At 38.5% G+C, this 21,658-nt stretch overlaps 1 protein-coding gene across 1 annotated transcript in view; it reads left to right on the top strand.

Annotated features, from left to right (window-relative positions):
- The window catches only part of JAK2 (Janus kinase 2), a 97,365-nt gene that overhangs the window by 45,796 nt on the left and 29,911 nt on the right, over positions 1-21,658 (top strand). The window contains exons 4-9 of the mRNA XM_082498119.1: positions 2,811-3,061; positions 12,308-12,431; positions 13,224-13,341; positions 13,870-14,015; positions 15,373-15,694; positions 18,032-18,151. Of these exons, the coding sequence (XP_082354245.1) occupies positions 2,842-3,061; positions 12,308-12,431; positions 13,224-13,341; positions 13,870-14,015; positions 15,373-15,694; positions 18,032-18,151 (1,050 nt within the window). The 5' untranslated portion in view covers positions 2,811-2,841. The remainder of the gene's footprint in view (positions 1-2,810; positions 3,062-12,307; positions 12,432-13,223; positions 13,342-13,869; positions 14,016-15,372; positions 15,695-18,031; positions 18,152-21,658) is intronic.

Below are 21,658 nucleotides of genomic sequence, written 5' to 3'. Positions count from 1 at the left end.
TGTTACAGTATTTACTTTGCATTTTTTACTGCACTTTGTTGATATTTCATATGCTAAGATATGATTAAGCAAGGTTCCCTTCTTGGTTTATGAAGTTTTTTAATATAGAAACAAGGAGGGAATGATGAGGGTTTTTTGAAATGGCAAATGTGTTCATAAAAGCACAAATTTATGAAGGAGAGCTGGGCACAAGCACGTCTTGTTTAGTTCACTTTTCAAATTGGCCAGGTTTTCAGCAAGTTCTATAAACAGTATCTCCATTTAGTGTTGGAGAGACATAATGCCAGGTGACCAAGGTGAAAGGATCTGTCAATTCAGGTGAAGGTTTGTGTTCAACAGAGGGTTAATATTATTTTAGGAAAATTTCTGTGGTAATTAAAACAGGCTTACTTTGGAGATTGAAGCTGTGAGTGTTTTGTATAAGCAACTGGTAGAGTACAAACATTACATCTTGCATTTTGGTGACAGAGGTAGGGAGAAATCTTTTAAATATCATGTTTCTAGTGATGTGGTAGTTATTTTCTTCTAAGAAACGTGAATTTCTTGATGGGGTAAGAGAAACACATTTTTGTACTGAATTGAACGCTTGTTATTTGTGTGCTGCCTTTGCAGCTGAAGGCACAAATCCTCTCATTTAAAAGTAGCTGGGTCTGTGAATGAGGCATAGGGGATCTATATACCCCTCTAGATCAGGGCCCAAGGGCTGCAGTGAGTGACACTTGCACCTAGAAATTCTCACTTACATGTCTGTTGTACACTGGCTTTGTGTTGCTTAGTTTGGAAATAAAATTACGCACTTTTCCCATGGTGATGGTGTCTTTTTTTTTTCCGCAGAATTACCATCATGATAGCATAGTTTTATCCTCCCCTATGTGTAATTCAGTATTTTTGTCTGTCACATAGCTCGTGAAGTTAATGTTTTCCTCCTTTAAGGTGTTTAGCTGACTTAACTGTTGTAATCTAGTGCTGTAACACAAGTCATCTTTAGCCCACATAAATGTATAGTCATACGCTCATCATTTCCTCAGTAATTGTAGTTAGGCGCAGAAAAAAAAAAAAAAATGTTCCAAACTGCTCTTTTATGATGAAGCAACATAGTTCAATATAAACAGAAGCTGTTGAACATTGCACTTTAAGAATGTAACAGCCATCTGCCTATACAAAAAAATAAGCATATTTTTAACTTAAACAGTTACATTTTCATGTTCAATATCTTTATTAACTGTTCCCTATCTTCATTAACGACATGCTGAGGCTTCACGCAATTGCAGTGTGAGTTTGGGAATGACACCAAGCTGAGTAGTGCAGCTGATACACTTGAGGGATGGGATGCCATCCAGAGGGGCCTTGACAGGCTTGAGAAGTGGGCCCATGTAAACCTTGTGAAGTTCAACAATGCCAAGTGCAAGGTCTGCACCTGGCTTGGAGCAATTGCCAGTATCGGTACATACTGGGGGATGAACGGATTGAGAGTAGCCCTGCAGAGAAGGACTTGGGGATATTGGTAGATGAAAAATGAGACACCAGCTGGCAATGTACTCTTTCAGCCCAGAAAGTCAATTGTGTCATATAAAAATAAGTGTGGCCAGCAGGTCAAGGGAGGTGATTCTCCCCCTCTACTCCGCTCAGGTGAGACCCCACTTGGAGTACTGTGTCGAGCTCTTGGGTGTCCAGCACAAGGAAGACATAGACCTGTTGGAGTGAGTCTAGAGGAGGGCCACAAAAATGATGAGGGCTGGAACTCCTCTCCTATGAAGACAGGCTGAGAGAGTTGGAGTTGTTCTGCCTGGAGAAAAGAAGGCTCAGGGAGACCTTATTGCAGCCCAAACCATTCTACGATTATAAAAAAAATCAAATCTTTATAACTGATGTCTTGTTTAGACCTATTCTGCATTTTCAAAATACGAAATGCTGAATTCCAGGTGGTAGTTACTTGGAATCAATTTTAATAAAAGCAAGCTTTATAGACTGTGGTCAAAGCTTTTGTCATAAGCATGGATTATACTCATTAAAATTATGAAAGAGTCACAGAACAGCAAAGACATTCTTCAACTGGCTTTTGGAATGGGCTGTTGATCTCACTCTTTTTAAACTTCAGGGGTTTTTTTTGCACTATCAAATATAACTAGTTACATATTGAGTTATTAGTATCTTCTTTTCTTTGATTACATTTATTAGAGAGGAATTTTAGCTTGAGTTCCTTATGAAGAGACTTAAATGATGAGTCTGAAAGGAGGAAGTCTTGGAAGTCTTCCCATTTGTAGATTAAAAAATAGTTCTGCTTACTTAGTCTTACCTCAGTTACGACATCTTGTTTTAAGTGTCTGTTTGAGACTAAAACTTAGCTGAAAGGTGCTATTCCTACCCTTCTCTTCATCAGTACCAGTTTGTGACCTAGCTAGTTGTTTTGTCTTGTAAGTTCTCAGTGTAATCTTTGTCCTTAAACTGGGAATATAATGAGTTGCACAAATGTCATTAAAGGGATTATTTTGCCTTTCAGGTTTAACTAGCATGTTTTGATTGGACAGATAAGCACACACTGTCTAAAATCCAGTGAGGGGTAATAAATCCTCTGGTTTGGCTCCCGATTAATATCTTTGTTTTTCCTGTCACCGTGTCTGCTACTTTTCAGACTAGGGCTATGTAGTAAATCAAGGAGAAATGCAACTTTTAGGTAAACCTTCTAAGCCATTCTCTTGTCCTCAGCTTTAATGTTGTTCCTGTGTCAGAACGGTACTATCATTAAATAAGAGTATTACAAGCAAAACCAAATACAGTTAGTCAAGAAGTACTCCTTACATTTCTTTTAGGCAAATGCTCTAAACAGAACCAAAACAAACAATGGCCTGTCTTACAATGACAAATATGGAAGGCACAGCAACTTCTACTGTCCACCAGAACGGTGACATCCATGGGAATACCAGTGCACCCAAGCAGGCAGAACCATTGCTTCAAGTATATCTTTATCATTCTCCTGGGAAGACAGGTGGAGATTACCTTCAATTTCCAGCTGGAGAATACGTTGCAGAAGAGATTTGCGCTGTTGCCTGTAAAGCCTGTGGTAAGTATATCCATAACAGTTTTCCTAATGAAGGAGCAAAATTCAGCTTAATGCAAGATTCAGCTTAATGCAAGAAAGTTTTTAATGATCCAGAGCTCATCAAAATGGTGGCATTTTAACTTAAATGCTTATCTCTGTTCTTTCAGAAGTAATCAGTGTCAGAAGTAATTAGTACAAGGCTGCAAAACCATTCCTGTCAGAATGGTTGTGAAATTGACATTATAATCCAGTGACTGCCACCATTTTTAGAAGTAATTTGTGGGTATACTATGCTTTACCTGGAAGTCTTCTTGCATTGAGCTGAGATACAGTTTGGATAATTAAATCACAACAGGAGCTGGAAAAAGCTTGAATTACTTTCTGATGCAACCCTGCAAAACAGATTGGTCATGGAAGTTATGCATATATTGTGTATTGTATGTTCTTAATCACTTTGCAGATGGAAACTGTTGTATTAGATATAACATGACTGTCTCTCTGTGTAGTTAATATTTTTCATAATCGTTTAGGGAATAAATTGAGTTAATGACAGGGTAGTATATTTGAAATAAATAAATAGAAAAACTGTGTTTATATCTAAGATTGCCTTTGAATTGCTTACCTGGAGTTTAACATGACAGTTGCTGAGACCCACAATAAAGTAATTCAAGTGTGCATTTTATGCATGCATCTTTCTTTCATTGCAGAGGTACACTGAATTTGTGAATAAAAAAATTAATTCCAATAAACTTCATATATTACAGTGACTGTCTTTTTGTTCCTTGTGCACATGTGCGCACATACACACACACATATGTACACAGAGTCTCTCTATAGGTTCTTTTGAGCTGTCCAGTGGTACAAGGCTGGGTTTGTCTTTTAGCTTCCCAAGTGTTGTATTTCAGGTGTAAATGAATTAAAAGAAAGGCTCATAATTCCAAATTTGTCTTTTCAAGTGGATCACAAATATGAAACTGCTGACTCTGACTGTACATTTTATTATCTCCAAACATCTTATACGTCAGTGTTTTCTGTGCTGTTGAATGTCTTGTACTGACTGAGTTGCATATTGTGAGTTGGTAATTTGCTTGTATATGCTAGTTTCACAAAGATTCTTTGGAGTTTAAGCCCCATTGTTCTTTGGAATTCTTTAGGTGTGGCAGAGTCTGACAAAGATCCAAGTTTGTAGAGTTGCTCTTCATGTACTATGAGAGCTTTAGGCAGATAAGCACATATAATGAGTTTAGCAGAAGCACTGCCTAGGATTCATTGTGGAACATCATGAGGACGGTATTCAGAGGCTTATGAAGTTTTAGCTGTGTGAGATTCTGCTGGTCTAATGATCACATAGGTCTGAGTTTGACAGATCGACCTGGGAGTGTTGACAAATGAAAGTATCTTTTTGATGGTGACTCAAATTAAGAGCTTCCAGATTATCTTCCACTGTGTCCCCAAGGTTCTCTAGTCTCTTTCCTCCAGTTGAAGAAAAAGAGAAGGTATTGCCTCCCCACTTTAGAAAATATGCCCATACTCATTTCTATAATAAGGATAGATTTCTTAGCACTGAGGCCCATGTTTTTTGGACTTCAGTTTTACCTCTGTTAGGTTTGTCAGCTTAGTTCAGACCCTCAGGTGCAGCATCTAAAGGTGTACAAGGCTAGTGGGGAGAGGGAGAGGTTCTTCACTTTCTGAGTGCTAAAGTGATAATGAATTTTTACAGTAGGTGATAGTTAATTTTTTTTTAATGGAAGTAAATACTGTTGTAGTTACTGAGGGTATTGCTGATTGAGTGAAATAGTAAACAATTTTACTAGATAGTTTACTAGAAACTAGACTACCTGCTGGAGAGTGTCCAGAGGAGAGCCACGAGGATGATCCAAGGGCTGGAGCACCTCTCCTATGAGGAGAGGCTGAGAGAGTTGGGGCTGTTCAGCCTGGAGAAGGGAAAGCTCCGGGGAGATCTTATTGCAGCCTTCCAGTACCTAAAGGGGGCCTACAGGAGAGCTGGGGAAGGACTTTTTACTAGGGCATGTAGCGATAGGACGAGGGGGAATGGCTTTAAACTGGAAGAGAGCAGGTTCAGATTAAACATTAGGAAGAAGTTTTTCACTGTGAGGGTGGTAAGGCACTGGAACAGGTTGCCCAGAGAGGTTGTTGAGGCCCCATCCCTGGAGGTGTTCGATGCCAGGCTGGACGTGGCCTTGGGCAACCTGGTCTAGTGGGAAGTGTCCCTGTCTATAGCAGGAGGTTTGGAACGCGACGATCTTCAAGGTCCTTTCCAACTCTAAACCATTCTATAGTGGTAGGAAAAAATACTGCTTTGTTTAACTTAGATATTCACGTACCAACTTGCCAGAATATTAAACTGATAAGGGCTTGTGTCCATCAAATTCAGCATTTTCAAAATAACATGGTCTTTGAAAGAATATACTGTATCATCCACGCGGACATGAGGTGCCTTGCTTCCTTTGTTTCCTGTCTGACTAGATTGCGGGTTTTTTTGTGATAGAGGAATAACAAGTCATCTGAACACAATTTTTTCCGCTACTTTTCTAATGAATCAATTAGCTAAAGCTCACCTTGCAGGAAATCTCCCAACCTAGTCTGAATTCACTGGAGTACTAACTACCTTGGTACTTTAATTAGCCATTTCTACTGTTATTGCTGGTCTGTCCACTTTTTTCTTCCATTTTCTCTTGTTTGAGTTTTCCTTGCTTCAGTTTTCAGATGTTTGTTCAAGTTATGTTTTTCTTCTCCTTTTCCCTTTACCAGCCCTAGGGAGATACTTATCTGCAATAATCAAATTATGTTTAGGTCTCATTTTTGATAAAACTTAAATTTATTGATTTGTTTAGCTTGAGTGTCATAACTGTTATAATTTTTTTGTCTGTCTTCTGCACTGTCTCCAGTTTCCCAGGAAATTGTGCACCCCAGGCCGTGTATTATGTTCTTCTCGCCCCCATCACAAATGTAAAAAATCCAATTCTTCTTAATCCACAAATCCAATTAGTCTTGTTTCCCATGACATCATCTGAAGACTTCATACTCTATTACCTGTTTTGTCAGACCTCACCAATCTTTCTCAAGGCTTCTAGCTTTTTGGGGTACCAGTTTCTGTTTTGCTGGTATGGCTAGTACATAGCTCCTAGAAGTATCCTTTTATACTTGGCTGTTTTAAAAATATTTTTTATGAATAGTACTCCTTATCAAGTTGGTTTTATATCTTTCTATTGTTTCAGCATTCTTCACCATAGTTTCTAAAGTATGTCAGTAGTGATTTATACTTACATGAATAAATAAAATGTTTTACCGTATTGAGCCTTTATGGTTGTAGAGCTGAGGCAGACAAAGTCCTCTGAAGAGTGGCTTCTGCCTGGCAGCTGCTATGACAGTATTATACAACCATTTTCTCAAGCAATTTATAACTGCATTTCTTTCTAAATTGGTGGAAAAGGCTGAAACGGCTGCAGGTTTTTGTTCTGTTTCATAGCAGTTATTAGTGCTTAAATCATGAGGTACCACTTCTTACTATTTCCTGCTTTTTCTAGGAGGTTTTGTGGTTGTACAGCAGAACACGTAGGTCTGCAAAGCCTATACAGTCAAATAATGTTTCTGTTGGCAAGACTCATCTTTTGCGAGTTAGCTGTGAATCAGAATACTTGATAAAGAAGAGAGTGGTTCAGGTAGTAGGTATGTCCAAAATGTAACAAACTTGGTAATTGTTAATGAACTTTCTCTGTGATCTGAGCAATTGTTAGATCTCTTGATAGCAGAGCTGGTATGGCTGTTATTGGTGGCAAGCAATGTATTGACTGTAGTATTGACTATATAAATATTATTTTGTCTAAATATTGTTCTGTAGTTGCATGCCAGTTTGAGGCATGCATGCAGAAGCTAAGCTTTTCCTAATTTTATTTAAAAATAATTTTCCATTTTTTAAAAAATATAATAAAAATGTAACTTTTTGTAGATCTGTATTTTTATATGGAAAACTATCTGAACATGAAACTGAATATCACATTTTCTAGCCAGAAATGCAAGAATAAGTGAAGTGTCTTGAAATTAGGTTTAAATTGACTCGTCAGTGTTGTGTGTTCCTGTATGTTTATATGGCAATTAACATAGTAGTTAAAAATTACAAAACCAACAAGTTCTTTGCTCTCAGCCTAAGAGAGAAAGTGGTATTAGAGGAACTAACTGATGGTGGAAGTGAAATATGATGGAGAGATTGTTCTACAGGTTACAGAATCGTTGTGTTAGATGTGTCTTCTAAATTCAGTATCAAAGACTTATTTTCCCAAATCATGATCTTAAACTTTCATTTTCTCTACTCTCTCAAATAATCTTAAATGAAATTTCTCTTTTAAGCTGTTTTTAATGTGTTTGCAAACCATTTATAAAACTGTCCAGCAGTCAAGGCCATTCAAACACAAGTAGCAGTAATGGTTCAGGAAAGCCACCAGAGCTGATGCAAGAGTGTGATAACGCAAGCTTGATGTGATATTTTACAGAATAAATGAATGTGATTATTTACAGAATAACTACAAACTTTTTAAAAATAATTTTTGTTTTACCCCAAGTGTAAATTATGAAAAAATCTGGAGAGCTGTGTTTAAAATTAGCAGGTGTAATTAAAAATAACATGAACTGAATTTTGTTGTGGTGTAGTAAATCAGATGCAGACTACTGGGAACATCAGAAGTCTTTCCATTTGAATCTTGGATGTATCTATTTGTATACAGAAAGAAGAATTTTTTTTTTATACTATATTACTGTAAATATGCTGTACCAATAATTTTGCAATAAGATACCGCCCAGTCTCTTGTAAGTGGCTTTAAGAGTTTTTTATCATGAGACAAAGTAGTTTAGAAAAAAAACAAACAAACAAAACCCAAACAACTGTGGGCTGTACACTGTAACTCACCAGAATAATACATTATACACAGGACCGGTATTACATGGAAAAATAATTTTCTTTTAATTTTTAAACTATCAATTTGTTGATTTATTCCATTGGCTGAATAATATGAGTGAAAAATACACGCATCACTTGTATGTATAAGCCAAATTGTTACTGAATTGAAGTTAACAAAGTGAAGTTATTTTTATATTACACTGGGTGAGTTTGTAGATCACAGTTAAAACAGTTACAATTATAAGCAAAGCATTGCTTTGTTGTTAGTCAAATAAATTTGTGCCATGTTCTTGAAATTATTCATAAATTAGTAGCAAAGTATGCAGAGCTAGTGGCTTTAAATGTAACTATAACATCTAAACAGCACACTGGAAAGTGTTTGGGCAAAGTCAACCAAGGAGCATAGTTTGTTTAGCATCTTGTGTTTCTGCAATTGCTTGTCCCCCTGGTATATATGAACGCTACACTTCTGCAGGACATGTCTGACTTTATCTACTTTCTGAGAGGCTTTTGTTCTGATTTCCCCCTCCTCTTCTGTTGGGATCATTAAACCCTGAAATATTTACTTCTTAATGGGACTAGAATCCCAAGAGGGAAACAGTTTGATAATCCTGATGGGGTTGCTGAGCTACAGGCAGCTAGCAGTTAACAAAAGACCTTGAATTTGTTGGCTTCTGTGTTTGGGGTTTTAGTTTTGGTTGTGGTTTTTTTGTTTGTTTGTTTGTTTGTTTGTTTTCTTTTTTTAATGTTGAAATTCCACCTAGGAACCTTTTAATTCTCACCCATCTGATTTGCGTATAGATTGGAAGTTCCCTGGTACTTTCCTTGAAAACTGCTGGTGCCTCCTGGAAAGCCATTAAGATAGTGGAGAATTCTTAATTATACCAAATAAAAACACTGTTTCAAAACATTTAATGTGACTAATCACTGACAGTGTCTGCAGCCATTAAACCTTTTCAAGGGAGCAACTGTGTTGCACATTGTGATGATCTGTAGAACATCTTTGCTTGTATGGTTCAGAGGAGATTCCTTGTTAGCAGCTAGAGAATTCTAAGCAGGTTTATCCTTAACAAGTTGTATTTCCAGAATTCACATTGTTCAGAGTTATTGATTGTAAGTGCCCGTTTTGGGTTCTGGTTTTTTCCATTTTTGGGGGGTTGCGTTTTGTTTTTTTGTGAAGTGATAGCCTTTCCTGAAAATCTGCACACAACACACCACCCATCCCCTGCCCCTCCCTGTCCTCCCCAAGGGGAGGAATGAATTAGTCAGAACTCTGGGTAATTCTGTTTTGCCAGGAAAGGAAACATGTGTTTTGATTTAACTATTCAGAAAACATTTTGTTGACAGTATAGTGACAGTGACTGTGGTGTCAGAGTTCGGAAGGCCTCCAGTTTGTATGAAAGATGAGGGTAAGATACTATTTTTATGTAAGAAAAGCCAAGCAGTTTTCCATCTGGTCTGTTCAAGACTTTGTAAGTTTTAGATAGTTCAGTTGACAGTTGTGTGTGAGAACTGACTAGTGTTTATATTGGACTTGGAAAATTGGAGATTTTTTAAAATTGTTATAAACATTAACTCCATGCAACTAATTGCTTTCATCTGTATATGTCTAGTGACTTGAATTGACTATATGCTTGAATTGACAGTTTCATAAGATGCTATTTCTACTATAGACTACACATGGCTTTCACATTTCATGGTGGGGTCATAGCTTTTTGTGATACACAGTTTCTGGGGTTTATTTTTTCTTTACAGAGGGTATTACCTAATGAAAACACTGTATGTGTGAAAGGGTACCTAATGCCAACAAAGGAGGAAATATAGAAAAACTGTATTTCCTTGGCTGCTTCAGGGTAAATGAAGTAGTATGACTTGTCTGGATGTGGAACTCTAAAATCATAATGAGGAAAGGAAGAAACTACTATGCAAATCATTCTTTTTTAGGCTTGACATAGAAGTTTAAGGAATAAACTTCTGCTGAGTTATAGCCTTTCATGATGTTACTTGACAGTCTGTATAGCATGATGAGGGCCCTTTATTTGGCCTTACATACTAAATAAATACTTGCCAAGAGATAGTCGTGGTTTTGACTTCACGGTAGTCCGGACAGTTTATTTAGTAGCTCTTGCTGGAGAGGCAAAGTGGAGAACAATTCTGTTTTAATATGTCTAAGTCACTGTCTCCTCTCCTAATTAATCATTGATTGATTTGATAGCATGGTTAGTGCAGTGCAGAAATCCAGGGTAGGATTTTTAGTGCCTGTTGTCAACAGCTTTTCTGATTTTACTTGTATTGAAAATACATTTCTCCTAAGTTTTCACTATTGTTGACATGTCTAGGCTTCATCAGAAGACTTTGATTCCCCACCCCCTCACACCTCTACCCTCAACCCCAGTCTTTTGGTTTTCATTGTTTCTGGAGAAAACACTTAAATACTGCAGTTATCATTCCCTTGAAAAGTCTCTGCACCAGTCTGGTGCTGGTATGAATTACATGAAAAATTATGTTTCTGACTTTTCTGCGTTCATCAGACTTTTGTGGACAATCTTCCAGACTCTACTAAAGGGATTTGCTCTATTTATATAGTTGTTGAACTTTTTCAAGTGTAGCAGTATTCTGGCACAAATGCAGAATTCTTAAGGGGGAGGAAAAAAAAGAAAAAGAAGTGTAACTCCTTCTCTTGAAAAACACATATGATCTATTTAAGGTGCAAGGTCCTGCACCTGGGTCACAGCAATCCCAAGCACAAACGCAGGCTGGGCAGAGAATTGAGAGCAGCCCTGAGGAGAAGGACTTGGGGGTGTTGGTTGATGAGAATCTCTGCATGAGCCGGCAATGCATGATCGCAGCCCAGAAGGCCAACCACATCATGGACTGCAGCAGAAGCAGCATGGCCAGATGGTTGAGGGAAGTGATTCTGCCCCTCTACTCCACTCTGGTGAGACCCCACCTGGTGTACTGTGTCCAGCTCTGGAGTCCTCAGCACAAGAAGGACATGGACCTGTTGGAGCAGGTCCAGAGGAGGGCCATGAAAATGATCAGAGGACTGGAGTACCTCTCCTATGAAGATAGGCTGAGAGAGTTGGTGCTGTTCAGTCTGGAAAAAAGAAGGTTCTGGGGAGACCTTGTAGCAGCCTTCCAGTACCTAACGGGGGCCTACAGGAAAGATGGGGAGGGACTTTTTACAAGGGCGTGTGGTGATAGGCAAGGGATAATAAAATAAATAAGGGATTTCTTTTTTCTCCTCCTGGTTTCTTGTGTGAATTTAAATGATTTCATTCTAAGTCTTTGGGCAGAGTTGTGGGTACTTTGCCTTTTCACAGAATTTTTTAGTCTCTTAATGTCATTTTAAGTTGCTTTTGTTGTCTTTATCTGTTATTTTTTCAATATTTTTTGCCTTCTTCCCCCAAAGTGCCTTGCTTTAATGTAAACATAGTTTCCTTTCATTATGACCTACTGTGACTTTCACACTGTAATTTTCATCCTACTCTCTGACTTCCAGACCTGTATCTCTTCCTGTCTTCAAAATGTGTTTATCAGTGTGTGCTGTCATTTCTCAGGCATTTAACCTGTTTTCAAAATCATAGCACTGGTGTTGCATGGATGCATTACAATGCAGCATAGTACGATGCTGTGACATCTGTCTTATGTTAGGCTGTACTTTCGGTTGGGAGCCCCAAAGCCCAATTAAAGTTCTGCTGATGCTGAAGAGTTGGTGCTCAACTGATTTCCATTGTTTCTGATTAAGTAGGATTGTTTGTCAATTCTTATTAAAATAATCCTGAATTGCTGAGGGGAAAAAGATATTTTCCAGTTTTGTTTAATTAACAATATATGTTTGGTTTTGTTCTCAACTGAGCTACTGAAATTTAAATGTCAGGTGTTTGTCCTAGTCATGATGACTTTCTTAGTATTGCTTTATTTCTAATTTTTCATTGATCTAGAATCTTAAAATCAATGCCTAGATCTGTGTTTGGAAAGGTAAAGAAAGAAGTAATGTACTGTTGTTAGCTGTTACTAAACTGAGAGGCTAAGAAGCCGTTGTATTAAATGCCATACAGCGAAAATCTTGTACTCTAACAGTGAAGTACAGATAACATGTGAACACAATCTGAAGTCAGAGAACATAAAGGAAAAATGAGAAGATAAACCAGCGAAACCAGTCTGCAGGTTATGGGCTGATGGTTGCAATCCTGTTGACAGTGATAGAGCAGTGCAATGAATAGTTGGGAGAATATGTGCCAATTTGCAACTTTTAACCAACAATGCTTTTTTTTTTTTTTTTTTTAGTAAGATTGATTCTTTGTGAAAACAGTTTTGTATAAATGTTTGATTCTCTGTTCTTTGTTTAGGTATCATGCCAGTGTATCATAACATGTTTGCACTCATGAGTGAAGCAGAGAGAATGTGGTATCCCCCAAATCACATCTTCCATGTAGATGAAGCAACCAGACTCGTCCTAATTTACCGAATAAGGTAATCAAAAGCAAATGTTAAGCACTTTTTATAGTAAAACAAAACTAGGTGAGAAAACACAAGCAATAAGATATCTAGTTGAACCATAGTTCCTCTAAGAAGTTATGGACAGATTGTTGGTGATATCTGGGTAAGAGATAGAGAAAAGAATCAAAATTATTGGAGTAGGTTTGAATAACATATTTTATCGATTGTCTATGTACCATACGTTTGCCATGTCAGATTGAAGAAACAAACAATAAAAAATATAGTGGAAGTAAAAATAATATTCCTCTTAATAATGATACATCTCATCTCCTCTGCACTTGCCTGTTTGAAATTAGTGGCAGTTCTGAAATGCAGAGTAATTTTCCTGTGTAGTCAGACAGATGTCTGCAATGGAACCGCTTTTCTCTAACCTGATTTTTGAATGTGGATCTCTACAGCTACAGTCACAGTTTTCCTTGTGTAAAAGATTTTTATTTACATCGCATGATGTGGCCTGAGTGGTTTTTTTAGGAACTGTCTCAAAGGAAACTGGAAGACAGTAATACAATTCTCTATATCCTGATTAGTGAGGATAACTTTGCAGAGCTCCTTGTTTCTGCCAGCACAGCTTATCACCCTGCTTAGGTCTTGTAGTACTTTAAGACACCAAGAACTGGATCCAAAGTCCTCCAATGTCTAACTGGGGCTTGATATTGGTCCTCCAAACCAGCCAGCACTAATTACATGCTTATGAAAGTGATAATGTCTGGTGTTGGTAAGTGAAAGTATCTGTTTATTGAAATTTGTTTAAATATTTCCTAACAGGTTTTATTTTCCCCACTGGTATTGCAATGGCACCAGCAGAGCATATCGGTATGGCATTATTCGAGGTGCAGAAAGCCCTGTTCTTGATGATCTTGTTATGTCTTACCTATTTGCGCAGGTATGATTTGCTTGTGTATTTTTTAATGCATATTAGTAAATGTTGTTAGTATTTATTCCCTTTCACATCTTCTGATGTTAACTGTGTAGGCTCTTTCAACAGCTTGAAGCCCACTCAAGATGAAAATTAAGTTCCATGTCATGTTTAGTGTTTGGAGAGATGAAGCTCAAATGGCAGATGTGGGGAGATCAGTGAGAGTGTGTAGCTCCTTTCTTGTGCCACTATCATGTGGAAGTCTTTCAGTGTGACTTTAATTTTGGACTGACACAATGTGTCCCCATATGGACCTTTTTGAGATTTGAAACAAAAACATTTTGAAAACAGTGTTTTTAAGCATGATGGTAACTGGTATCTATTATGAAGATGTGCAACTTTTTGTGGATGAAGAAGAATGGTCTTTAAAAACAAACAAAAACCTAAAAACCAAACCCGAACAAACAAACAGAAAAACCTACACCCCAAAAAACTTTTATTGATGAGCAACAGTGCTACAGTTTTTATTTGCTTTGTTACATTCTTCTTTCTCAGTGGCGAGATGATTTTTTGGATGGATGGATACAGATGCCTGTTACTCACGAAACACAAGAAGAATGCCTTGGAATGGCTGTGCTGGATATGATGAGAGTGGCCAAAGAAAAGGACCAAACCCCACTGGCTATTTACAATTCAGTCAGGTGAATTCATACTTACCGTAACTGTATCACACTTATCTGATATCTATAACCAGTATTTTTGCACATTAGCATCTGGAAGTAGATGTTCAGCTGTTGGCCATTGATTTATTCTAGCATAATGATTCCATAAACTTACTTACAGTGTAAACTAGAAATTAATAGAATGCTTGTATCATGATGGCCATTCATGTTTTTGGGTACATGGATTTGTTTGTCTTAATAAGAGATAAGGCAGCAGCTACCCATGTGGTAAAAGATGTAAGCTATAACTCGAGTTGGGAGAGATCTCTGGAAGCTCTCCAGTTTACCCCTTGTTCAGATCAGGTCCAACTTCAAAGTTAGGTGAAGTTACTCAGGGCCTTGTCTAGTCAAGTTCTGAAAGTGTCCAGGGGTGGAGATTCCACCATATCTCTGGCAGCTTTGTCCTGTGTATGACCACCCTCATTGAGAACGATTTTCTCCATTTCTAATCAATATCCTCTGTGATACTGGTTATCCTTTGTTGCTTCTTGTCCTTTCACTGTGCATGTCTGAGAAGAGTCTAATTCGGTCTTCTCCAAAACCATCTGTCAGTTGAAGACAGTAGAACACCATACTTGAGCCTTCTTTTCTCCATGGCGAACAAATCAAGCTCCCTTACGCCTCTTCTGTAATGTCGCGTACTCCAGGCTCTTTACCATCTTGGGCAGCTCTCTGCTAAAGTTGCTTGAATTTGTCACTCCAGTTTATCAATCTAATCTGTTTCCACTCCAGCTGAGTTAATTCTGTCCCTGCTTAGCACTTAATGCTTGATGTTTGCCTTTTAATAAAATCTAGCAGAATGGGACAATGAATTGTCTAGGCCATTGCAGGTGACAAACTACTCTTTTGCCCCTTGATATAGAATATGGACTGTGATATAGGGACTTCAGTAAGAACCAACCAGTGTTTTATTCTACCACCTATATTTTCAGCCAGGAAATCTGTCTTCTGTCCGTGTAGTTGCCTTGATCTGTGCAGTATCTTCTTTCCAACTTCTACACCAAACAAAGCAAATGTGTAACTTCTGCTGCCTTGTCTCAGAACTTCAGTAGTGACTGGAACAGAAACTTCTTGATTTATAGAAAATGCATTATGTGATATATGTTGAAACAGAGTGAGGGGACAAAATGGAAAATGGAAGAGACAGGGCTGTCTCTTCTGAAAGAACGTACTACAGATTGAATAAATGATCTTAGTATCTTTGTTATTCTACAGAATGAGGTTACATTTAGAGGAAAAGATATTTTCATGTTGACTTGTTTAGCACAGAACTAGTTATCTTTGCTGGATTTAATGGATAAAATTCATATTTTTTTTGCTGGTTATGTTTTCACAGCTACAAAATGTTTTTGCCTAAGTGTGTGCGAGCAAAAATCCAAGACTACCACATTTTGACACGAAAAAGAATAAGGTACAGGTTCCGCAAATTTATACAACAGTTTGGCCAATGCAAAGCTACTGCCAGAAACTTGAAACTTAAGTATCTTATAAATCTGGAAACCCTTCAGTCTGCCTTCTATTCAGAGGTTTTTGAAGTAAAAGAACCTGGTGGAGATCCTTCTGGAGAGGAAAGTTTTGCAACCATTGTAATAACTGGAAATGGTGGAATTCAGTGCTCAAGAGGAAAACTTAAAGACTGTGAGACACTGGCAGAGCAGGTAATTTCTTTTATTATTTTAATAGTTGTGCAGTTTTGTTATGTAATGAAATGATTATCTTATAAATACTGATTTACCCCAGGTAAATTTCATAGGTAAATTTCACTTCATGATGATACAATGTCTGTATGGTTGAGGCTCACAGAAATGTATCGACTTAAACAGTGCAGGATTTTAAAAATAAGTTTTTATTGAAGTTTTAGAAGAAAGTCAATACTTGAACATATAATACTTCTGTGCTTGAAAAATGAAAAATTTAGTGTTGTACTTGCATTACTCTAAAAAAATGAATGTGGAAAATAATGATCCAGCCCTCAGGTGACCCAGCCCTCAGGTATAGGTAAAATGCACAAATTCCTCAAATTCTCTTTGAAAGCAGGGTTTTAAGGAGTCCAGAAACCAGGTAAATCCTACCAATGTGTAAGATAGCAAATTTAAAGTGACATTTCTGTGACTGCAGAGTCCACGTACTCTTTGTTAAGGAATTAGATGCTAAATGGTTCCCGTAAGAGCTAGTAATCATGTGCTGTTGCATTTTTATTTATCAGTATTATTTCTTTTGTGTGTGATTTCCCAGCCTGACTATTCATTTTGTTGATTTATCAGAATCTGTTACAAACTCATAGTAGTATACGTTGAGAGTGGGGGAATTTTCCAAAGGTAGTATCAAAGGCAAAGTGGAGCATGTGTCAGTTTTCCAAAATAATTCCATCTGTTAGTTTGGTAGCTTTGATGCACATTATGTAGCAATCAAATCCAAACTACAAAAGGGTGTATTTTTCAGTGTGCTATAATAATTTGTAAAGACACTATCTTTTTTTTTTAATACTTAATGAAAAAAAAATCTAATTACATACCCAGATTTTTTCAAGTGTGCTTTTCTTACAATATTTGTAAGTTGACATTAGGTCCAGTTACCTCATTCATAGTTGTTATGTCTCAGCCTTCTGCCTTTCCTAAGTTGCCTTTAAGTGCCAATCCCTATGGCAGGAGCTAACATAAATGTCAGATTTTGCAATTTCTAGTTTTAGGTGTACAAAATTTATGCATGCTATGCTGTTTGGGCCTGGCAACCAATCCTTTAGTAAGAGTAGTGTTTAAACTGATCATGTTTCCTATAGAGACCAGCAAATTATTTTTACATAATTAATAATATTATCCACTCACTGACAGAGACACAGTGTAGGCTGCATATATTTTCACTGGTACAGAAACCGTTTGTAAAATTGGTGATGAAAACTTAGTAAATTAATAAGGGTGCTTGTAAATATGTTCATTACTCTTGTTTCAGCAAACTATACTGATGAATATTTGTTAAGATACTGAATTGAAACAATTTTTTTTATGTTTTTGAAACCAGAATATTGACATAGGTGGATTAGATTATCAAGAAATTTGTTTTGCCAGTTCACATTTCCAACAACCAGATGAACAAATACAGCTTTAGGGACTTCAATGCATTTGAGCTGATTTATTCTAGCTGATATCCACTGAGTCTTACAGCCTTGATTATTACACCTGTTTAAGTATTGGGATATGCTTGCAGCCATATAAATGGGGTATTCTGACTTGAATAAAATCTATTTGCTTTGGAAGAATAATTTTAGATGGATAAATGTACCTTTATTTAAGGATGTTACTTAGCATCTGAAATTCTACTGAAAACAAAACAAAGTATGATTTATATGACATTGTATTTTGACTTGTGAAAGACTGAAGGAAGTGGTACAGAATATCATGGTATCAAAAACTACCTGAACTTGCTATCAAAGGAAAATGTGTCTTGGATTTCCCGTATAATTAGGATTGGTGCTTCAATTTACCTATTCATTGATGACCATGGCTGAGGGGAGAACCTTCTCTTGGACCCTTTCTTCATTCATACTACATCCATCTCTTGTAGCAGATTTTGCAGCTTATATCACTCTGAAACCATGACATTTTGGATTGTTAACAGGCTCTCTAAAGCTCTTTAATCAGGTTGCTAATAATACGTTCTCAAAAAAGAAACCCCCCCCAAAAGATTAATCAAAATGTTCCATTGTTAATCCTCACAAAATACTAGAGAGCAAAGAAATATCTACAGTAAAGAAAACCAAACCAACCCATATAGGGGTATTTTTGTTCATGGTTCCTGGATCTTTATGCATTTTTGCTCTTAGTGGTAGTCCTGTAAACACAAAACTCCTTTCTTTATTTGTAATGGCATATTTAAGGTTTTATGATTGTCTTTGTTGCTGGCTTACACATTCAGAGTAGTAGGAATTCTAATGCTGCAAATAAGTGGGGGTTTTCTGCTTGCTACTTATGTTATTTTATGACCAATATTTATTGCAGGATTTACAAACGTACTGTGATTTTCCTGATATCATTGATGTCAGCATTAAGCAAGCAAGCCAAGAAGGCTCCAGTGAGAGAAGAATTGTCACCATTCACAAACAAGACAGCAAGAATCTGGTCTGTTTACTTTGCTTGCTGTTTTTTTCAAATAGATGTTGCTTTGAGCAGACTCTGTGATTGCTGTGGTATTTATAGTATTGTATACCCAATTACCATGTTAATTAAGCATGACGTAAAACTAAATGCATTCCAGCAGTATAAGCAGTGTGTCAGAACACCAAAGGTCTTTAGCATTCAAAGCTCTGTGCATGGACTGAAACAGAAATAGGCGTTTATAGCTGAGGGTAACTTCTGATACATAGATTGATTCTTTTCTTTATTGGAGCCTTAAATTTGAGTCTGTGGTTTTAGCTGTCAAGCATACTGTTTCCATGCTGTCATGGTAAGATGTCTGCCAGTGACCAACACATTGAAAAAGGCTTCAAATGCTCTGAAGGAATGATCACAGAATCACAGAATAGTCAGGGTTGAAAGGGACCTCTGGAGATCATCTAGTCCAACCCCCCTGCCAGAGCAGGGTCACCTACAACAGGTTGCACAGGACAGCGTCCAGGCAGGTTTTGAATGTCTCCAGAGTGGGAGACTCCACAACCTCTCTGGGCAGCCTGTTCCAGTGCTCCACTACCCTCAAAGTGAAGAAGTTCCTCCTTATGTTAAGATGGAACTTCCTATGTTCAAGCTTGTGCCCATTAGCCTTGTCCTATCAATGGGCACCACTGAAAAAAGACTCCTCCCATCCCTCTGGCATCCTCCCTTTAAGTATTTGAAAGCATTAATAAGGTCCCCCCTCATTCTTCTTTTCTCTAGACTAAAGAGGCCCAAGTTCCTCAGCCTTTCTTCATATGAAAGATGTTCTAATCCCCTAATCATGTTCGTAGCCCTTTGCTGGACCCTCTCCAGCATATCCTTGTCTTTCTTGAACTGGGGAGCCCAGAACTGGACGCAGTACTCCAGATGCGGCCTCACCAGGGCAGAGTAGAGGGGGAGGATGACCTCCCTTGACCTGCTGGCCACACTCTTTTTGATGCGCCCCAGGATGCCATTGGCCCTCTTGGCCGCCAGGGCACATTGCTGGCTCATGGTCATCCTGTTGTTCACCAGGACTCCCTGGTCCCTTTCCACAGAGCTGCTCTCCAGGAGGTCAGCCCCCAACCTGTACTGCTGCATGGGGTTATTCCTCCCCAGATGCAGTACCCTACATTTACCCTTGTTGAATTTCATTGGGTTCCTCTCTGCCCAACTCTCCAGCCTGTCCAGGTCATGCTGTAAAGCAGCACAGCCTTCTGGCGTGTCATCCACTCCTCCCAGTTTAGTGTCATCAGCAAACGTGCTGATGGTACACTCTATCCCTTCATCCAGATCATCGATGACTATATTGAACAGGACTGGACCCAGTACTGACCCTTGAGGGACACCACTTGTTACTGACCTCCAATGATGATACGCTGAAAATGAGTATTGGGACAAAATTAATGTCATTGCTTTTACTGTTCAAAATTCTTTGAAGAACATCTTAAAGTATTTTATACATGAATGTAAAAATTTAAATTGTTTCCGTTTGAACTCCAGCATTGCACTTGAGTCAGGCTTTCCAGCAGACATAACTGTCACATAGTTGTGTGGTGGGTTGACCTTGGCTGGACACCTGGCGCCCACCTGCCACTCTATCGCTCCCCTTCTCAGCTGTACAGGGGGAGAAGTATATGACAAAAGGCTCGTAGGCTGAGATAAGGACAAGGAGAGATCACTCGCCAATTAACATCGCAAGCAGAACAGACTCAAGTTGGGGAAATTAATTTAATTTATTGCCAGTCAAATCAGGGTAGGGTAATGAGAAATGAAACCAAATCTTAAAAACACCTTCCCCCCACCCCTCCCTTCTTTCTGGGATCAACTTCACGCCTGATTTTCTCTACCACTTCCCTGCCAGCGGTTCAGGGGGACAGGGAATGGGGGTTGCGGTCAGTTCATCACACGTTACCTCTGCCACTCGTTCTTCCTCACACTCTTGCCCTGCCCCAGCGTGGGCTTCTGTTTACAAGGGGTCACAGGCCCTGCCAGGAGCTTGCTCCAGCAGGGGCTGTCCATGGGGTCACAGCCTCGTTTGGGCATACACCTGTTCTGGCATGGAGTCCTCCACAGGCTGCAGGTGGATATCTGCTGCAGCATAGATCTCCATGGGCTGCAGGGGAACAGCCTGCCTCACCATGGTCTTCACCACGGGTAGCAGGGGAATCTCCAGCACCTGCAGCACCTCCTTCCCCTCCTTCACTGACCTTGGTGTCTGCAGAGTTGTTTCTCTCACATATTCTTACTCCTCTCCTCCAGCTGCTGTTACGCAGCAACTTCTTCCCCTTCTTGTATATGCTATCCCAGAAGTGCTACCACTGTCTCTGATGGACTCAGCCTTGGCCTGTGGCAGGTCCGTCTTGGAGCCAGCTGGCATTGGCTCTATCAGGCATGGGTGAAGCTTGTAGCAGCTTCTCACAGAAGCCACCCCTGTAGTTCTCCCCACTACTAAAACCTTACCACACAAACGCAATACAAGTTGTTTCTTTCTTTCTCTCTGTGACTGATCTGTGAGCCTTTAGGGGCTCCTCATCTCAGGCATTTGTGTGACCAGAGAGCTTCCTTCTCTGTGTGTGAAAAAGGTGTGTACAGCTTATGTACTTGTTTTCTGTAAAAATAAATAAAAAAAAAATCCAAAAAAGGCATATGGTTTACTTTCATTTATAGCAGAATTGTGATTCACATTCATTTCCTCCATTAATGGCATAGGATTTATGACCTGTTAAGAATTTGAGATTTTTTCAAGGTTTTTTATTGAAACATAAAAGTAGCTGGAATGTGTGATATGTATCTGTGATACTGAGAGCATAACAGTATTTCAAATTGGTGGAGGAGACTTCCTTAATCTCAAGCCATTAAAATTCTGCTTAAAAATTCTCAGTAACAGTAGTTAGGTACTTGACTGCCTATGTTTCTGAGGGTAAAAGTGACTTTCTAAGAGCTTGTCTAAAAAAGCTACTGGAGAGTAAGGCAGAGTTGGAAAAACTACAGTAGCTGCTGTTTTGCTTATGATTTTTGTGTGGACGCTTTACACACTAGAAGTAGCTGATGTGTAAATTAGAATTCCTGATTTAGTTTAACCTGTTACACAGCTAGTAAAATTCATTATAGAAATGTACTTTACACAGTTTTAGGATACATGGATTGATAAAAATCCCTGGATATCTAGGTCTGTTGTTTGTGTGGGTTTTCCAATCACGTTGAAACAACTGGAAAGATAGTTGTTTCCAGGTCCTCTTTTAAAAAGGAGTTTGAAGACTTCCAAATAAATTCTTGGCACATAATCAAAAGCACCAGCTTTTTTATTGCTGTCTAGCAAAGAATTTGCCAAGGAATTGTGCTCAGCCACTAAGTGTGTCCCCAGAGTCATGGGCAAACTTGTGCAGCATGTACTAAAGCCTGTTCCCTTGGGCTATACAACTGAATGAAATCTAGTGTGACTCTGTAGATGTTCGAGTAACACTCCTCTGTTGAAGTAAAGACAGCCTTTAATGC

The sequence above is a fragment of the Vanellus vanellus genome, assembly GCF_965231255.1.
Source record: "Vanellus vanellus genome assembly, chromosome: Z".
Classification (NCBI taxonomy): Eukaryota; Metazoa; Chordata; class Aves; order Charadriiformes; family Charadriidae; genus Vanellus; species Vanellus vanellus.
Note: the sequence above shows the minus strand (reverse complement) of the source record. Positions and strands in the feature narration are given on the sequence as shown.